Source organism: Gymnogyps californianus, chromosome 2, assembly GCF_018139145.2.
Source record: "Gymnogyps californianus isolate 813 chromosome 2, ASM1813914v2, whole genome shotgun sequence".
Classification (NCBI taxonomy): Eukaryota; Metazoa; Chordata; class Aves; order Accipitriformes; family Cathartidae; genus Gymnogyps; species Gymnogyps californianus.
Genome location: NC_059472.1, coordinates 144,077,987 through 144,092,733, shown reverse-complemented (window position 1 = coordinate 144,092,733; position 14,747 = coordinate 144,077,987). Strand labels below are relative to the sequence as shown.

The 14,747-nt window shown below is 35.7% G+C and overlaps 1 protein-coding gene across 4 annotated transcripts in view; it reads left to right on the top strand.

Annotated features, from left to right (window-relative positions):
* Positions 1-14,747, top strand: part of RUNDC3B (RUN domain containing 3B) — a 56,688-nt gene that overhangs the window by 16,073 nt on the left and 25,868 nt on the right. For 3 of the 4 annotated variants that reach the window (XM_050892394.1, XM_050892392.1, XM_050892390.1), the window contains exons 3-7: positions 548-681; positions 3,722-3,807; positions 8,015-8,104; positions 11,198-11,278; positions 12,717-12,885. In XM_050892394.1, coding sequence (XP_050748351.1) covers positions 548-681; positions 3,722-3,807; positions 8,015-8,104; positions 11,198-11,278; positions 12,717-12,885 — 560 coding nt within the window. The remainder of the gene's footprint in view (positions 1-547; positions 682-3,721; positions 3,808-8,014; positions 8,105-11,197; positions 11,279-12,716; positions 12,886-14,747) is intronic. The other variant, XM_050892391.1, reaches the window with a different exon arrangement.

Genomic DNA, 14,747 nt, shown 5'->3' with positions numbered 1-14,747 from the left:
TTTGAAAAATTCCAATCTGCTCCTAAAATAGATAACACTACCACAGCAAACAGTGGTCTTTTTTTTTTTTATATATATATATATGTTTATTTTTATATATATAAAATTTTTTTTTTTAAAGAACAAAACTCCCATTGCTTGACTGTATTAATGAAACACGTGGTACTACCTAAAGCAAATAACAGAAATACTTCTTGCGTCATATTTTTAAGTAACAACAGTGTGTGCTCTATTGTGATGTAAGAGTCCCATGAAGAACTCTTGAGTATTATTATAGCATACTAACAAGGAAAAAAACAACAAAATACACATATGTACACAAAAGCCCCAAGCTTCTCTTTGTGCAACGGTTTCAAACCAGGCTGAGCAGCATAATGCAAGTTTTTTTTACACCTGTGAGCCAGTTTTCAGTAGGAATTTATGGACTTGCTAGTATAAAATCCTGTCAGTGCAGGCAACCTATAGGGAAGTATTTTAATTATGTTTATCTCCAATAAGCAGAGAGGGAGGTTCATAAATCTTTACATATCTTGTATTTTGATTTAAGGTCAGATCACCTGGTTCGGCTATGAAAGTCCTCGTAGTTTCTGGGACTACATTCGAGTAGCTTGCCGAAAAGTCTCTCACAATTGCATCTGCAGTATTGAGAACATGGAGAATGTTGGTTCTTCTAGAGCTAAGGTAGGGAAGAAAAAGGTCAAATTGACTTTCTTATTACATTGTTTCTTCTCTGTAAAATATAGCTGACATTTCTATACCCAGAAGAAAAACATATTCCTAAGCTTGCCCCACAAAATTTTTTGTTGTTTGAAATAATTTTTTTTATATGTACGTAGTAAATATTTACTTTTAAAAAAACTTTTAAATCTGAACGTGTTTCCTTCTAAATTTGTGTTATTCAGTAGAATAAATCTCAAATTCTCTATTCAGTGAGCATGTTGTATTATAAAATGATTGCCTTCACATTTTCAAACTTACATAATTTTTTTAGAATGCAGTATGTTGAGGGAAATTAAGTTCATGCGGGCATGCCTACCAAATATTATTTTAAAATTGTAGAAATGTGATTCCCCCCCCCCCCAACCTAATTATAATTTTATTTTGTATGTAATTTATGCACTAATAGAAAAGGTGTGATCAACTCTTGAGTTTGTTGGTGTGATTGTGCAGGAAGTCTTTAATAGATCTGTATGCTAATAAAGATCCATAATTTTAAAGGATCTGTATAGAAATGACATTACAATTTCTGATTGTAGGTACAATGGAAACATTAAGGAAGTAACAATTTAATGAGTTATATGCATATGACCTGAATAAGAATAAGCTTTAAACTGACCTATCATTAAATCTTAATAGTGTGAGACAGTATAGGCCAACATCTTTAAAAAAATAATTGGACAGAGATTAGAAGTTCTTTTTATGGGATTGGAATGCTTTTGAATAGCTTGTATTTCTGTGTAAATCAGCCTTGATTGATGACTGAGAACCTTCTGACTTGAAAGGATAAGTAATATAAAACGATGCACAAATTAATGTTCTTAATTCTTTTTATTCCTAAATGAACTGGAATCAGTTGTTTGAACAAGTATCCAAACTGTGTTCCATGGCTATTTTAAAAATCCTGTAGTTCCAGATTTTTATTATACTCTGGATTATTCACAGTTGGTGTCATTGGTGAGGTGGAAATATTTAACTCGTTAGATACAAAAATTTTGTAGGTTTTTTCAGGGGCATGACTGTGGTTAATACAATTTAAATTACATGTATTTACACAATCACAGTTTTCTTCGATAAAAGATGATGCTTAGATCGAGCAGCACCATGAATCTAGTAGATCTTTGAGCAGCCATTCTGATGATACATAGTATTGCAGAACAGCTTATTTGCTATGTCTACTGTTGCTTCTTTCTTTTGTATAGACTCAGTTTTAAATTTTCTATAGTAAACATATCTGTAATTTGCATGAAAGCTTTGAAACACTTGAGATTCTATGGCAAAAAGCTATTGATTGTTTTTCCTATCCAGAATATTACATGGTCTTCCTAGCACTCAGTGTACTGGAGTAGTAGACTGATGATTGAAAAGTCATGCAGCTTTTCTTCTTGCTTATGTTGAGATCTGGAAATTGAGATAATTTGGAGAACTTATTTCCAAATGCTTTCTGGAGAGATTCACGTTCTAGAATCTGATGATTGTATTGCTTATATTCGAGGTTTATTTTAAAGATATTTCTGAATTCCAAGATTTTAATAGATATGAATATTTAAATTCAGTAGATAATAAGATGCAAAGCTATCTTCTGAAATACTCTTATAAATAAATTAAAATTTTCTTTTACTCTGTGGAAAACTCCATGCCAAATAGTAAACAAAGTAGCTAATTTGTGCAGCGAGTGTGGAGAGCGGTGTTGAATTTTTAAAAGCGTGTGTGGGAGCATTTTGGATGTCCATATCTGAAAAGGTTGGAGGTATGTTGACACAAATACCAGTGGTATGCATCAGTTTTACTGGTGGTCCAAATGGGTGTCTCCTTCAGCCTGGAAGCTGTTAGTAAGGGTTTGCCAGTGCTAGTTAGCCCTGCTTTCACTGGAGCTGCATAGGCTTTAGTCATTAGCTAAGCAGCATCATCAGGGTTTGACTGGTTCACTCATGTTCTGAATAACTGCAACGTAAAGGCAGCTATCCAGATAAACATCCTTCTAATTTTAGTGCACTCTATGTTAAAGTTTTTGGGGTTTTGGTTTTTTTTTGTTTGTTTGTTATTTAGCTCTTATAAGTTTAGTTTGATCTAGGTCTATATAAATTAAAAGTAGGATTATAATCTTACAGGTGGTTTTGGTAGAATGTCTGTAGTGATATTCAGCTAGATGTCAATAAGCACCAAATATATTAAGCAGAAAGACGTCTTACTACTTATATAACTATTAGTAAGTTTATATGGGTTACAAGAAATGTTCCTGGTGTTCTCAAACTGACAATCATAACTATGGCAGCCGTTTGAAATGTCTGTTTCTTGTAAACTACAATCCTGTGCGCTAGACCTGTAAACATAGTGCAACATACATTCCTAAAGGTTATTTTTGAAGCTATTGCTGTTGTTTATAGAACTGCTTGAATGAAGCTTTGCTTTTGGACTACAAGTTTTAGGCCTCTTAGATTTGATTTCATTCCTGTATAGTATGTGCACCTTCTATAATTATGTCCTTACCGAGGGGAAAAAATTATGCAAATTACATAATAAAAATATGTCACTGAGTTATAATTTTTTTTTTTATTGATCCCACAAATATTTGAATGAACACAGAGAATTCGTTCTTACTTAAATCACCTTGAGGGTAGGTTACTGCTGCTTTACAGTGGAACTGACTGGATGCTTCCAATACCATTCTCTTTAAAATGAAAAGCTTTCTGCCCTGATCTGCTACCACTTATGCACATGAGATTTTCAAAAGGCTGGAGTATATAATTAAAGCAAAATCCTCCCCTCCCCGCCCCCAAATTTTGGAGAACTTTATTTTACAATAAAGTTTATTTGTAAGAATGCATTTTCTATTTTCATTATTACTATAATGAAGTATGTCTTAGCAACAATTTCTGTTTCATGGTAATTTTGTTAATCAGTTCATTTCTCCCAGGTAAATCAACTGTATTCATTTTCAGATGTAAAATTAAGTGTTTAATTCTATACTACTTAAATATCTGATATCTGTTTCTTCTTGCAGGGTCGAGCCTGGATCAGAGTAGCACTTATGGAAAAGCATTTGTCTGAGTATATTTCCACAGCTCTGAGAGACTTCAAAACAACCAGGTCTCTAAGACTTTTATTTTTGCAGTATTTTAGCAAATATTGCTTAAGTGAGGGACTTAGGTTTGGAAGTGAATGTTCCACTTGATTTGTCTAGGAAAGGTTGTCACTAGTAAAAGAGCTGTAACCTAGTAAACGATATTTGGAGTTGGTATCAATTGATTGGATTTTAGCATGGGTAAAACTGCGAAATTGAAAATCCCTTTGTGATTTTAAAAATGTGGAAATAAGTCTGGAATTCTTGAAAGGTCAAAAGAGAAGAAAACCTCTCTAAAGAAGGAACTAATTCTGAAATTGTAGCATTATAAGTATAGAAGATGTAATGTTCCTTTCAAAATTAGGTATGGTTGACAGAAAGCTCTAGAGACTCAGTAAAAAATAATTTTTATAGGAAATTTTCTTGAAGAAGAAAGGAAGAGAATTCCAGGAACCTTTTGAGAAATATAGAACAACAGAATTAGTGATCAGGCATAGCTAGGATTCTTGATGTAATATGAAAAATGTGTAACATATTTTTGTTGTACCTTCTCGTCCATAACAGCTTTTACCATTAGAATATGTTTTGTGATAGAAAATACTCTGGCAGTTTTGGACTGGTTCTGGATAATGTGATTATTATATGATGCTTTATCCTGCAACAAGTGTGTCTTGTACATTTATGATGAAGTAATCTAAATATGAGTGAGTCTGTAACGTGTTGTGGTACCATGTTGAACTCTAAAAGTTTTAGACATACTGAATGGACTATTTAAACAATAAGAATTTTCTCTGTAAGGACTTCTGTTCATTTAGAATATTGTTTCTGTTTGTAATACTATTTGTCCACAGATCTCCATATATTTTGCCAATATTAAGGTGACTTTGAAACGCAACTAGGTAAACATCCCATTTTATTGAAGTTTCCAGACCTGTTGTCTTTATTTTACCCAGATTTGCTTGCATTTACAGTAGACAAGAAGCTCATAAAACAAAAGATTTCTGGAAAAGATTTACTCATGTTGCCTCAAACTGAAAAGTCACTTGGGGTTTTGAGGGGGACATGAGGAGGAAGAGGAGGGTCACAAACTATGTAGTTAAGTAATACATTCTTTGTCCCTGTTTGGTAGTGCAGTTTGCTTGCTAGTGGATAATACTGTGTCCTGGTTTCAGCCAGGAGAGAGTTAACTTTCTTCCTAGTAGCTGGTATAGTGCTATGTTTTGGATTTAGGATGAGAATAATGTTGATAACACACTGATGGTTTTAGTTGTTGCTAAGTAGTGTTTATACTAAGTCAAGGATTTTTCAGCTTCTTGTGCCCAGCCAGCAAGAAGGCTGGAGGGGCACAAGAAGCTGGGAGGGGACACAGCCAGGACAGCTGACCCAAACTGGCCAAAGAGCTATTCCATACCATATGACGTCATGCCCAGTATATAAACTGGGGGGAGTTGGCCAGGAGGGGCGGATCGCTGTTCGGGAACTAACTGGGCATCGGTCGGCGAGTGGTGAGCAACTGCATTGTGTATCACTTGTTTTGTATATTCTAATTCTTTTATTATTATTATTGCCATTTTATTATTATTATTATTATCATTATCTTTATTTTTCTTTTCTTTCTGTCCTATTAAACTGTCTTTATCTCAACCCATGAGGGTTTTGTGGTTTTGGTTTTTTTTTTTCTGATTCTCTCCCCCATCCCACTGGGTGGGGGAGAGTGAGCGAGCGGCTGCGTGGTGCTTAGTTGCCGGCTGGGGTTAAACTACAACATAGTGGTATTATTTTATTAGCAGTTTCAAATTCATTTACTTGAACATATTAATGTTTCATATGGTTGAATGTTCATTCAGTGGTTGTTTGGAAACAACCTGTCTTGCATTCCAAACATAGTAAGTGCAAAGTTTGTTTTGAAGTAATATTTTAAATACATCTAATGGAAAGAAAAGTTACAGTTTCAGATCTTGGTAGTGTGGATTTCAAATCCACTAGCAAAAATGGACACACTCTCTTTTCCCATGTGGATTTCGGATACCTAATAAGTGGCCTGATATTTTTGGTGATGCTTTGCACCATTTATTTAGCATTTTAAGTTATGTATTGTGCTATATGTATATTTAATAATTATTTATATAAACTATAAATATCATCTGTTACACATGTGTGTATGTAGAATATGAGATTCATCTATCGTACTGCTAGCTCTTTTTAAACCTCTCTGTGTTTAGGTGCCTGATCTTAGGGCTAGTCCGTTAATGAAGCAGAACATTTTTAGTGCTGGATCTGCATATTACACTTGGAAGGGGGTTGGATTAAGCATGGGCACACAATTATTTTTCTAACAAATTGGTCAGGACAGACTCTTAAGTTAAAGCAGACTGTTCTGTTGTGAGATGTCAACTGCATAGCACTGAAAGATTTGTGGGTTTTCCAAGGGGACTGTTGTTTTGGCTGGATTACTGTAGCTGGTTTAAGAAACTGCCACTGGCAGGCTAACACCTGCATCTCACCGTTACAAGTATGCCCTGTCTTTTTTGTGTGATTACTTCCTAGGCACCATTTTAAAAGATAAACTGAACACAGTACAGATTGGTACCTGGCAGTGATTTTACAAATGCCAGTGAAATAGTTTATAATCAGCTTCTACTGGGATCATTGCTGTTAGTTCACAAATAAGAGTAACTGTACTGAATCAGACTGTAAAGTCCATCTAGCTCAGTATTCTGTCTCAACCAGTGGCCAGTTTAGCCTCCTGGTGCCCTTCCTGAAGTCAGAGGGTAGAGAGCTAAGTCTGTACATCATAGCCTCAGTGTCAGGACTATAATCTCTATCTTCCCAGAGGAAGTCTTCCAGATTTCTTGCTTCCACTGAGAATATCCAAGGTCTTGGACAACTCGTTTCCTTACAGCAAATGGATGTCTGTTATGAAACTGCAAAAGTGGGACTTCTGACAGTGTGCATTATAACACAGTTCAATCTTTGGAGCTGTGCACCAAAACGTGTCTTTTCTGGATGTTCGCCATGCAGCCAACTCGAGCTCTCACTGAGCCATCCCAATGCTTTCATGCAGTCCTTAAAACAGATGGAGCTTTTGGTAGGGCAGTGTTGCTGGTATTTGAAAGATAGGTTGCATTCAATAACCTGGCACCTTCTTGCAATCATATATTGCTAGAATGTTTGGATGGACTGTGCATCTTGGGTTCTGGTACCTTTCAGCCTTGCCTTTGGTACTGAACAGCTCTTGGTTTCCCTCTTTCCACATGTAGCGCTCAGGTGAATTCTAGTGACCTTTCTGCCTCTGCTGCTGCCAAGAGTCCTTTAACACAGAAATTAAAGTTCTGTGCTACTTTGCTAAACAGACCAAATGTCTTTTTTACAAGGCCATGCGTGGCAATGGTGGGTCCTATTTGCCTGCCCTGTGTATGGAACGTTTCTGTCTGGAAGTAGCTTCTGTGGTAGCTGGGAGGAGAAAATTAGAATGAATGGGGAGGTGGTGAGGGAATACAGATTTAAAAATTGTTGCATTATTGGTCACTGTTCTCAAGCAGCCTTCACAAGTCTGCATATACCAGGATAAGTGAAGTGTATTTTGAGATCAAGGCGTGGAGTTTTAAAACTTTGGCCAGTAAGTGTTTTACAATAAAAAATGGTGTTAAGAAAACACTCCTTCTTCAAATAATGAAAATTTTAAATCTCAGAATAACTGGATGCAGCATGCATCTTCCCAGCATGCAGTATTTTAAGAAAAACTATGCTAACTGGAAAATAGCTGATTTGTGAAAATATTTTTTTAAGAATAATCAACTACTAAGAATGAGGAGTGAATGTTGAACTTTAAAAGAGCCTGCAAGTACAATTGTGAGAGAGAACTTTTTTTTTTCATGTGATGGAATAATTATTTTTTTATGTACATGATACAAATTCTTCCTTTCAGCAGTAAAGTATAAGATATCTTCATCACTTTCTTTGCATTTTGTCCATCCTGTTCTACTATTTCTTAGGGCTAATATTGTAAATTCTTTTTGCTTCTGTCTAAATTTTTATGTGCTCTAAGATTGTGGTGTTTTGTGCTGTGCAGTCTATTGGTTTGCTTTATTTGAAATGAAATACGAATGCCCCTGGGGTTCACATGAGTTGTTTTTATTTAAACTGGATTTCTTCAGTTTTCTGTTAACTATCAAAAACGTTATTATTTGAGAGAAAATGGTATTAACTGAACTGATTTCTTTTTTATTGAAGGAGATTTTATGAGGATGGAGCAATTGTTCTTGGTGAAGAAGCAAATATGCTTGCTGGTATGCTGTTGGGACTCAATGCAATTGATTTCAGGTATTATATTTGCATGCTTCATAACAAAATGCTCAGGGAAAGTACTTGTCAACTGATGCATTATGGAAAACATTGTTAGATTCCCTTGATAGTTTGAGAGACAAAACTTAGGTGGGGGGGAAAGAGGGGGAGGGAGGGAGAGAGATCTTGAAAGGCTCTTCTAGATAAGAACAAAGTTATGCCATAGTTTATATAGCTGCATGATTACACAGGTATCAAAATCCTGAAAGCAATCAGAAGTATAATTGCAGAAGATATATCAAACCTATTAAGTGAAGCTTACAGACAATTGAATCTTTTAGTTATTTTTAAACTGTAAGGAAAACCGTGTGATTAAGTACATGGTTATGCCCTGGTACTCAATGACAGCATTGTAAATGCATATGTAGAAGGTGTAGGTATCCTTAACTTTAGCACTTCTAGTTTTTAAAAGCTTAAGCTACAAATGACCGTTTAATAGTAATTTGTGCTATAATTAACTGCAGCCGAACTGCAAAGTATCATCAGATTACATGAATTTTCCTTTGCAATCTCTAGCTAGACTTTTGTGTGATTTGTTATATGATTAATTCTGTGTTTTGGGGTAATGAAGGTGCAAGCACACCCTACAGAATATAAAAAACATACTGGTGTATATATATATAAATATATATATAAAAACCATCAGCAAGGTATATAGACTACAGTGCCTATGAAAAGATCAAACCTGGCTGGTGCAAGGCCCTGTTAATATGCCTGGTTGGGCCCACTTTAGCCTCATACAGAGCCACTGGGAAAGGGTTTTGTAATACAGCATGGGGAAAAGGAGAGTGCTAATGCTTTCCTCCAGTCTCCTGGCAGTACACTGTTAATATTTACCCTGCAGCAGCATTAATGCTTGTCACAAACCAGTTTAGGAGATAAAATGGCAGAAAACAGCACATAGTCTCACTGGATGCACTGAGTGATTGACTGTTGCCAAAAGGCCTTTGGGGATTTACTCCTGCTTATGTACCTTTACACCAGTTTTGAGGCTTGTTGGACCCTTCTGTGAGCCAGCTTAACTTGTTAAAGAGTAAAAAAACCATACCCAGTAAGAAGACAGGATAGTTCTTTTGTCGTTAGCTAGTTTGGTTCACAGAAGCATCACATTAGTGGCAGAGATGATGGGACCATAAGGCTTAGAGAAGAGAAGGAATAAAAAGGATTGACTAATGTTTTCCCTTTCTGGTGGCAGTGAACATTTAGTTCAGCTGCCTGCAGAACTGCAACTGGATGGTAAAGGGGAAAAAAATGTAAAAATTCAGGTCCTGATGGCTGAACTAGCTCATCATGGAGTCAGATAAGTTCCAATACCACTGTAAGGAGGGGAAAGGGAATGTCTGGTTGGGGTTTAAAAAAAAAAAGAGAAAGAAAAAATGGGAAGGGAGAGGTTGAAAACGCAGGATAGCTTCTTTTGCCAGGATTTAGTCATTAGATTGGCTTAACTGCATCCTCAACATATGTTCTGGGGGAACGGAAGTGTGCTGCAGGATGGTAAGAGAGCTAGCCTTGTGTACAGCAAACTCAAATCTTACCAGATTTTATTAGTTTAATTTCACATAGTGTAAAGCTTAAACTGCTTCTGTACTACCACTGTATTTGGAAGGACTATAGCTATACATGAATAAGAAGCATAGCAAGAGTAGGTCTACAGTATGTAAATCCTCCCATAAATAATCGTCATTTGACTGTGTTTGTCTCGCATAAGCCTCAGTGGTACATACTACCAGTAGGAGAGCTTAGTTGTATGAGTGCGCTTGTTCTTCCTTTGTCCTCTGATTTCTAATATAAGCATATTTATAGGTATCTGTTAATAGTATTCAGAGTAATGATTGGTTCTCATTGGAAACGTTTAAGTTTTTGTCAATTCAGTTTTTAAGAGCCTGGAAATTTTCTGGGCAAAATAGGAACATAGTGCTACAGGAGCATTTTTATTGTGCCACATATAATTCATAGTATTGTGGTTTGAATGGCTGAGAAGCTGTAGCCATTCTTTACATGTTATATTTGAGATTTTTTTTTTCATTTCAAACAGTCTCTTATAAATGTTGACTGGCTTATCTATGTGGAACTGTAAATAAGACTTTGAGGTGGAGATGGGGGAACCCAGGTGAGAACAGAATCTAAATATTTTTTTTTTCCCCCCCTCACAGCATTGTGGAATTATGTATCTACTTAAAATAACTGTGGTTTTGCAGGGGTGTTTTTTGTTGTTTTCTTTGCTTTTCTTTTCTTAGGGAAAAAGAATGCTTCAGAGGTACTTCCCAAATACCACTTAAGTGACTGTATTGTCAAAAATGGCACTTTGCAATTAAGTTAGCAAAAGCTGTGTCTTACTACAATCTGTTTTTTGATGACAGAGATGGAAGTGAGGAATATGAGCCTTGTGGACGCATAATTAATTTTGTCACTTCTGTGGTAATTAAACATGATTCAAATACAATCTTTTATATTCAGTACAAAAAGAATACAGTGTAGATGAAAGCTTTGTAAAGCTACAGCCATTTAAGAACATTTTCTGAAAGTTAGTTTCATTAATGTTCCTTATCTTCCTGCAGCCCAACACCAGAAAGTATCTGAAAGGAGAAAGACTCTGAAATATTTTTGAGAACTGATTTTTGACTTAAAGTTAGTAGGATGGTTAAATAAGCACTCTGCAAACACTTTAAATGAGCTTAAATACTGAAGATTCCAAGCTTATCCATAGCTCTTCTGTTTCTCTTGCTTCAGCTAACTTTCCTTTTCCTGTTATTCCCTTGCAATCCACCTGTATTTTCAGAATAAAAGCGAATATTTAAAAATTAGGGTTTATATGACTTCCCCTGATCTATTCCCTGATTATGTGGAATTTCTGTTTGTTGGGGTTTTCATTATCCTGTAAGATGCTCAGTGACTCTCATTTAATATTAAATAGTCTAATTCGGCTGAGTAGGATTTCAGTGCTAAATGCTCTAGGCCTTTCTTATTACCAAAAAATTAAGAAAAAATCAAATTTCACATTGTTAAGATTCAACTGTCACTGTCATTTAATTTTCTTGTTATAATCTTATCATTGTTTCTCTGTTTTATCAGTTTTTGTCTGAAGGGTGAGGGATTGGATGGCAGCTTTCCAGCTGTCATAGATTATACACCGTACTTGAAGTTCACTCAAAGGTACTTTTTATCTTTACACTGCTTTTTTAAATTTTATTTCATTGCCAAAATGTTACTTCATACTGGGCCTTTTACTTTTCATTTCACATTCAAAATAATATCCGTATCTAAATACAAACCTGTACACTCAGCTACCTTGGTCTTTCAGACTGGTGGAATTACTACATGACTCATCAGTGAGTCATGCTAACTTTGTTTACTCGGATTAGAATCACAGTTCAGCAGTAAACAAATTTTTTATTTCCTTTGAAGATCACCAGACCAAGTTGTCCTTTCTCTTGGGCCTTTTCTGTGTAGCCATAAACTTAGAAGTAGTTATTTTGTAAATAAAAATTATATATGCCCTGGTAAATGGTAAGATATGACAGATAAGCAGTATGCAGTATGAGCAATTAGTGCATAATAGAAAATCATGACCAGTTGCGTATATAATCTGACCTTCCAGCTACATTTTGCTCCTCTGATCAGCCGTATGATTAATAATAAAAAGAACGATCACTATCTAACAGATCAGACAGCAATTTGGCATCTCCAAAAAGCATGGAAATTAATGGGATGTCTCCTATTGTTAGGTTTGCCAAAACGAAGGAAGCAGTTGGGAGTTAGGACTAGTCTTGAAGGTGTACAACTGAAACATCTTAGTTATTCTCTTGAAGTTCTTATTAGCTTACATGTTAATGACAAATTGCATGGTTCAGTTAAAGCAGAATTTGCATCACGGCAGGATCATGGGGTCACAGGAATCACCACTTCAAAAACTAGTAAATGCTGTTAATGTAGTCGAACGCATAGTTGTAAGGGAAGATTTCAAATGGGTATTGGCATAAATTAAAATTCTTGTCTTTGAGACAGATGTCTGAATTCTCTGGCATACATTGATTCTGGATGATAGGGAGATATTTTAACAATGAATCTGCATACTATGTAGGGAGATACTTACGTTCTGTGAAATAACAGGCATGTGGCCTTTGCTATAACCATAATTATACATTCTTATTTAAATTTATCATGATTTAACATAACGACAATCACTTTTTTATTTTTCTGTTTTTTTAGAAACAAATAAAATCTATTTTCAGAGACTACTCTTTGCCCTGAATTTGTGAAGGAAAGATTAAGTCACCGTTTCCTTGGATAGCATATTGTAATGCATTGGCCCTTTGTATTCCAGGAGAGTATCCCACATACAGTTGTCTGACTTGACTAAAACAACTTGACTAAGATCACAAGCAAATTTTTGCCCATTTTTTAGGTAGCTATACAAATAAAAGCTTGAAATATAAGTTGTGTTTGGTGATCTATTCTATCCCAACATTTTGATTCTTTTTGGTTTACAAAGCTTTAGATATCTTTAAGAACTGTGGTGCTTTAATTACAAGGAGAACTTGCATTTTAACAAACACAGCTTTTCACTTGGCTAATAAATATGATCCTTCAGTTCTGACAGCATCAGCAGTGATGAAGAAGAGCTAAGAACGCTGGGCAGTAGTGGCAGTGAAGGCAGTACTCCAGAGAACATTGGTCCTCCTTTCATCACGGATGAAAACAGTTGGTACAACAAATGCAAAAGGGTAGAACAGAAGTACCGGCTTGCATTGGAACAGAAGGTAAAAGATTAGTTTTGTGGGGGGGTGATAGCGCCAAAGCTCGTCACCAGCCAACTGGTGACATATCCATTTAAGTAAAGGCAGAAAAATATATTAAATATTATTTAGCTTCATGTAAGTGGTCTTAAATTTTATGATCTTCAGAGTATCTAAGTGTGTTTGCTCATTGATTTGAGGGAAAAGAGGTTTGGGGAGGAGGGGAAGAGAAATACTACTACTACTACTAATTGGGAGATCAGATTTCACAATCTAATGTAGAAGCTTTGGCTCCTTTTTCCAATCACAGAGTTACAGGCAGTGTATCTCTGATGCTGTTAGGTTGTGAGCTTGAAGTGAACGTGACTGTCCACATGACTTTCCTCTTCCTTAGAGGCCACAGAATTTTATTGATGTAGGTAGACTGCCAGTTGAAGGCTTTTATAATGACAGCAATGTTAAACTTCAACATTTAGTCTTACAGTAAACAAAAATGATCAGCGAAGTAATCCATCTAGGAATGAAAAACAAAACTATCTTCTCAGTAATACTGAGATGGGTTTTTAGAAAATATATAGTTTTAAGACCTGTTTCAAGCTAGAATGGGAAAGGGGAAAAAAAGTGTGTTTGTATTTGATTTTAATAATTTAGGTTGCATATTGAATGTTGTTATAGAAATCAAAGGTAGGTTCTCCCTCTACCACCCAAAATACTGTAATTTAAAGGTGAAGTGAAATATATGTCCAAACTTTTTAGCATTTTAGTATTTTTAAAAGCAAAGTGCTTGTCAGTTTTTCATAATGGCATATTACAGCTACGGAGACAACAATGCGTATTAGGTAGTGGCAGAGAGAAGGGGGAAGACTGTTCATAGACACTGAAGAAATAATGCACAGAAAAAGAAAGGAGGGGTCAGGAAAAATGAAAAGGAAGAAAAATGAAATACAAATCATTAATGTTTTTAAAGAACTTTAGTATTTTTAGTATTCTTTTTTCCTAATGTCAGAATTTGATTTTGGTGAAACTCTGAACACAGTAAATGATATGAAAGGCTGGAACTACATAAGGGTGCTTGGAGGTGTAATTATTTCCCTTAATTTAGGGCATTTAGAATCACAAGATTATCTCTCTGCCTTTCTGTTCTTACCGTACTGAGAAGAAAAAAGATTTAAAAAAGAAAAAAGAGAGGGGCAGATGGGTTCTAGAATGGATATTCTGCCAGTTAGGACTCAGGACACTCACTGTGGCCCAGGTCCTGGTACTATCTCAGTCACATACATGTTTAAATTCTAAGAATGATTGTTGGCATGGTTTTGGCCTGGGACAACTAGCACTCTCCCAGATTATTTCAGGTCACAGTTTGTGAATTAGTGTTTGTCAGTGATCATTCCAAATAACCAGTATGACTTCAGACATGGTCCTTTGGAACTTGGGTTTTAGTATAGATATAGCCAGACTGAGAGAATATACCTGAGAAGGAGTCCTGGCTAGGTTCAGTTCATTAGAGTAAATGTAGCTATGGATTGCTAAATGTCAGTCTTAAGACGGAATGGGTAGAATCAAAGTTGGTTTACTTTAATGCATGTGAGAGAACCTAGTTAGTTTTTCTAAGTAACAGTGAAAAAGTCAGACTTACTGTGGGATGATAGATGTGAGAGGTATTTTTTTAAAATATGCATACAATTGTTTCTTTTCTATTTTGGGTCCCTTAGACTTCTTGTTTTTGAGATATGACCTTAACTGTTGGCATCTAGGTTGCTGGTACAATCTTCTCAGCCAGTGTGGTATCACTTTCCATATGGAAAGAACTTGTGTTCCTTGGGGGGCTCTCTGGTACAGAGGACATTTTCCCTGCTCTTGTAAACCAAAATATGCCATTCAAAAGG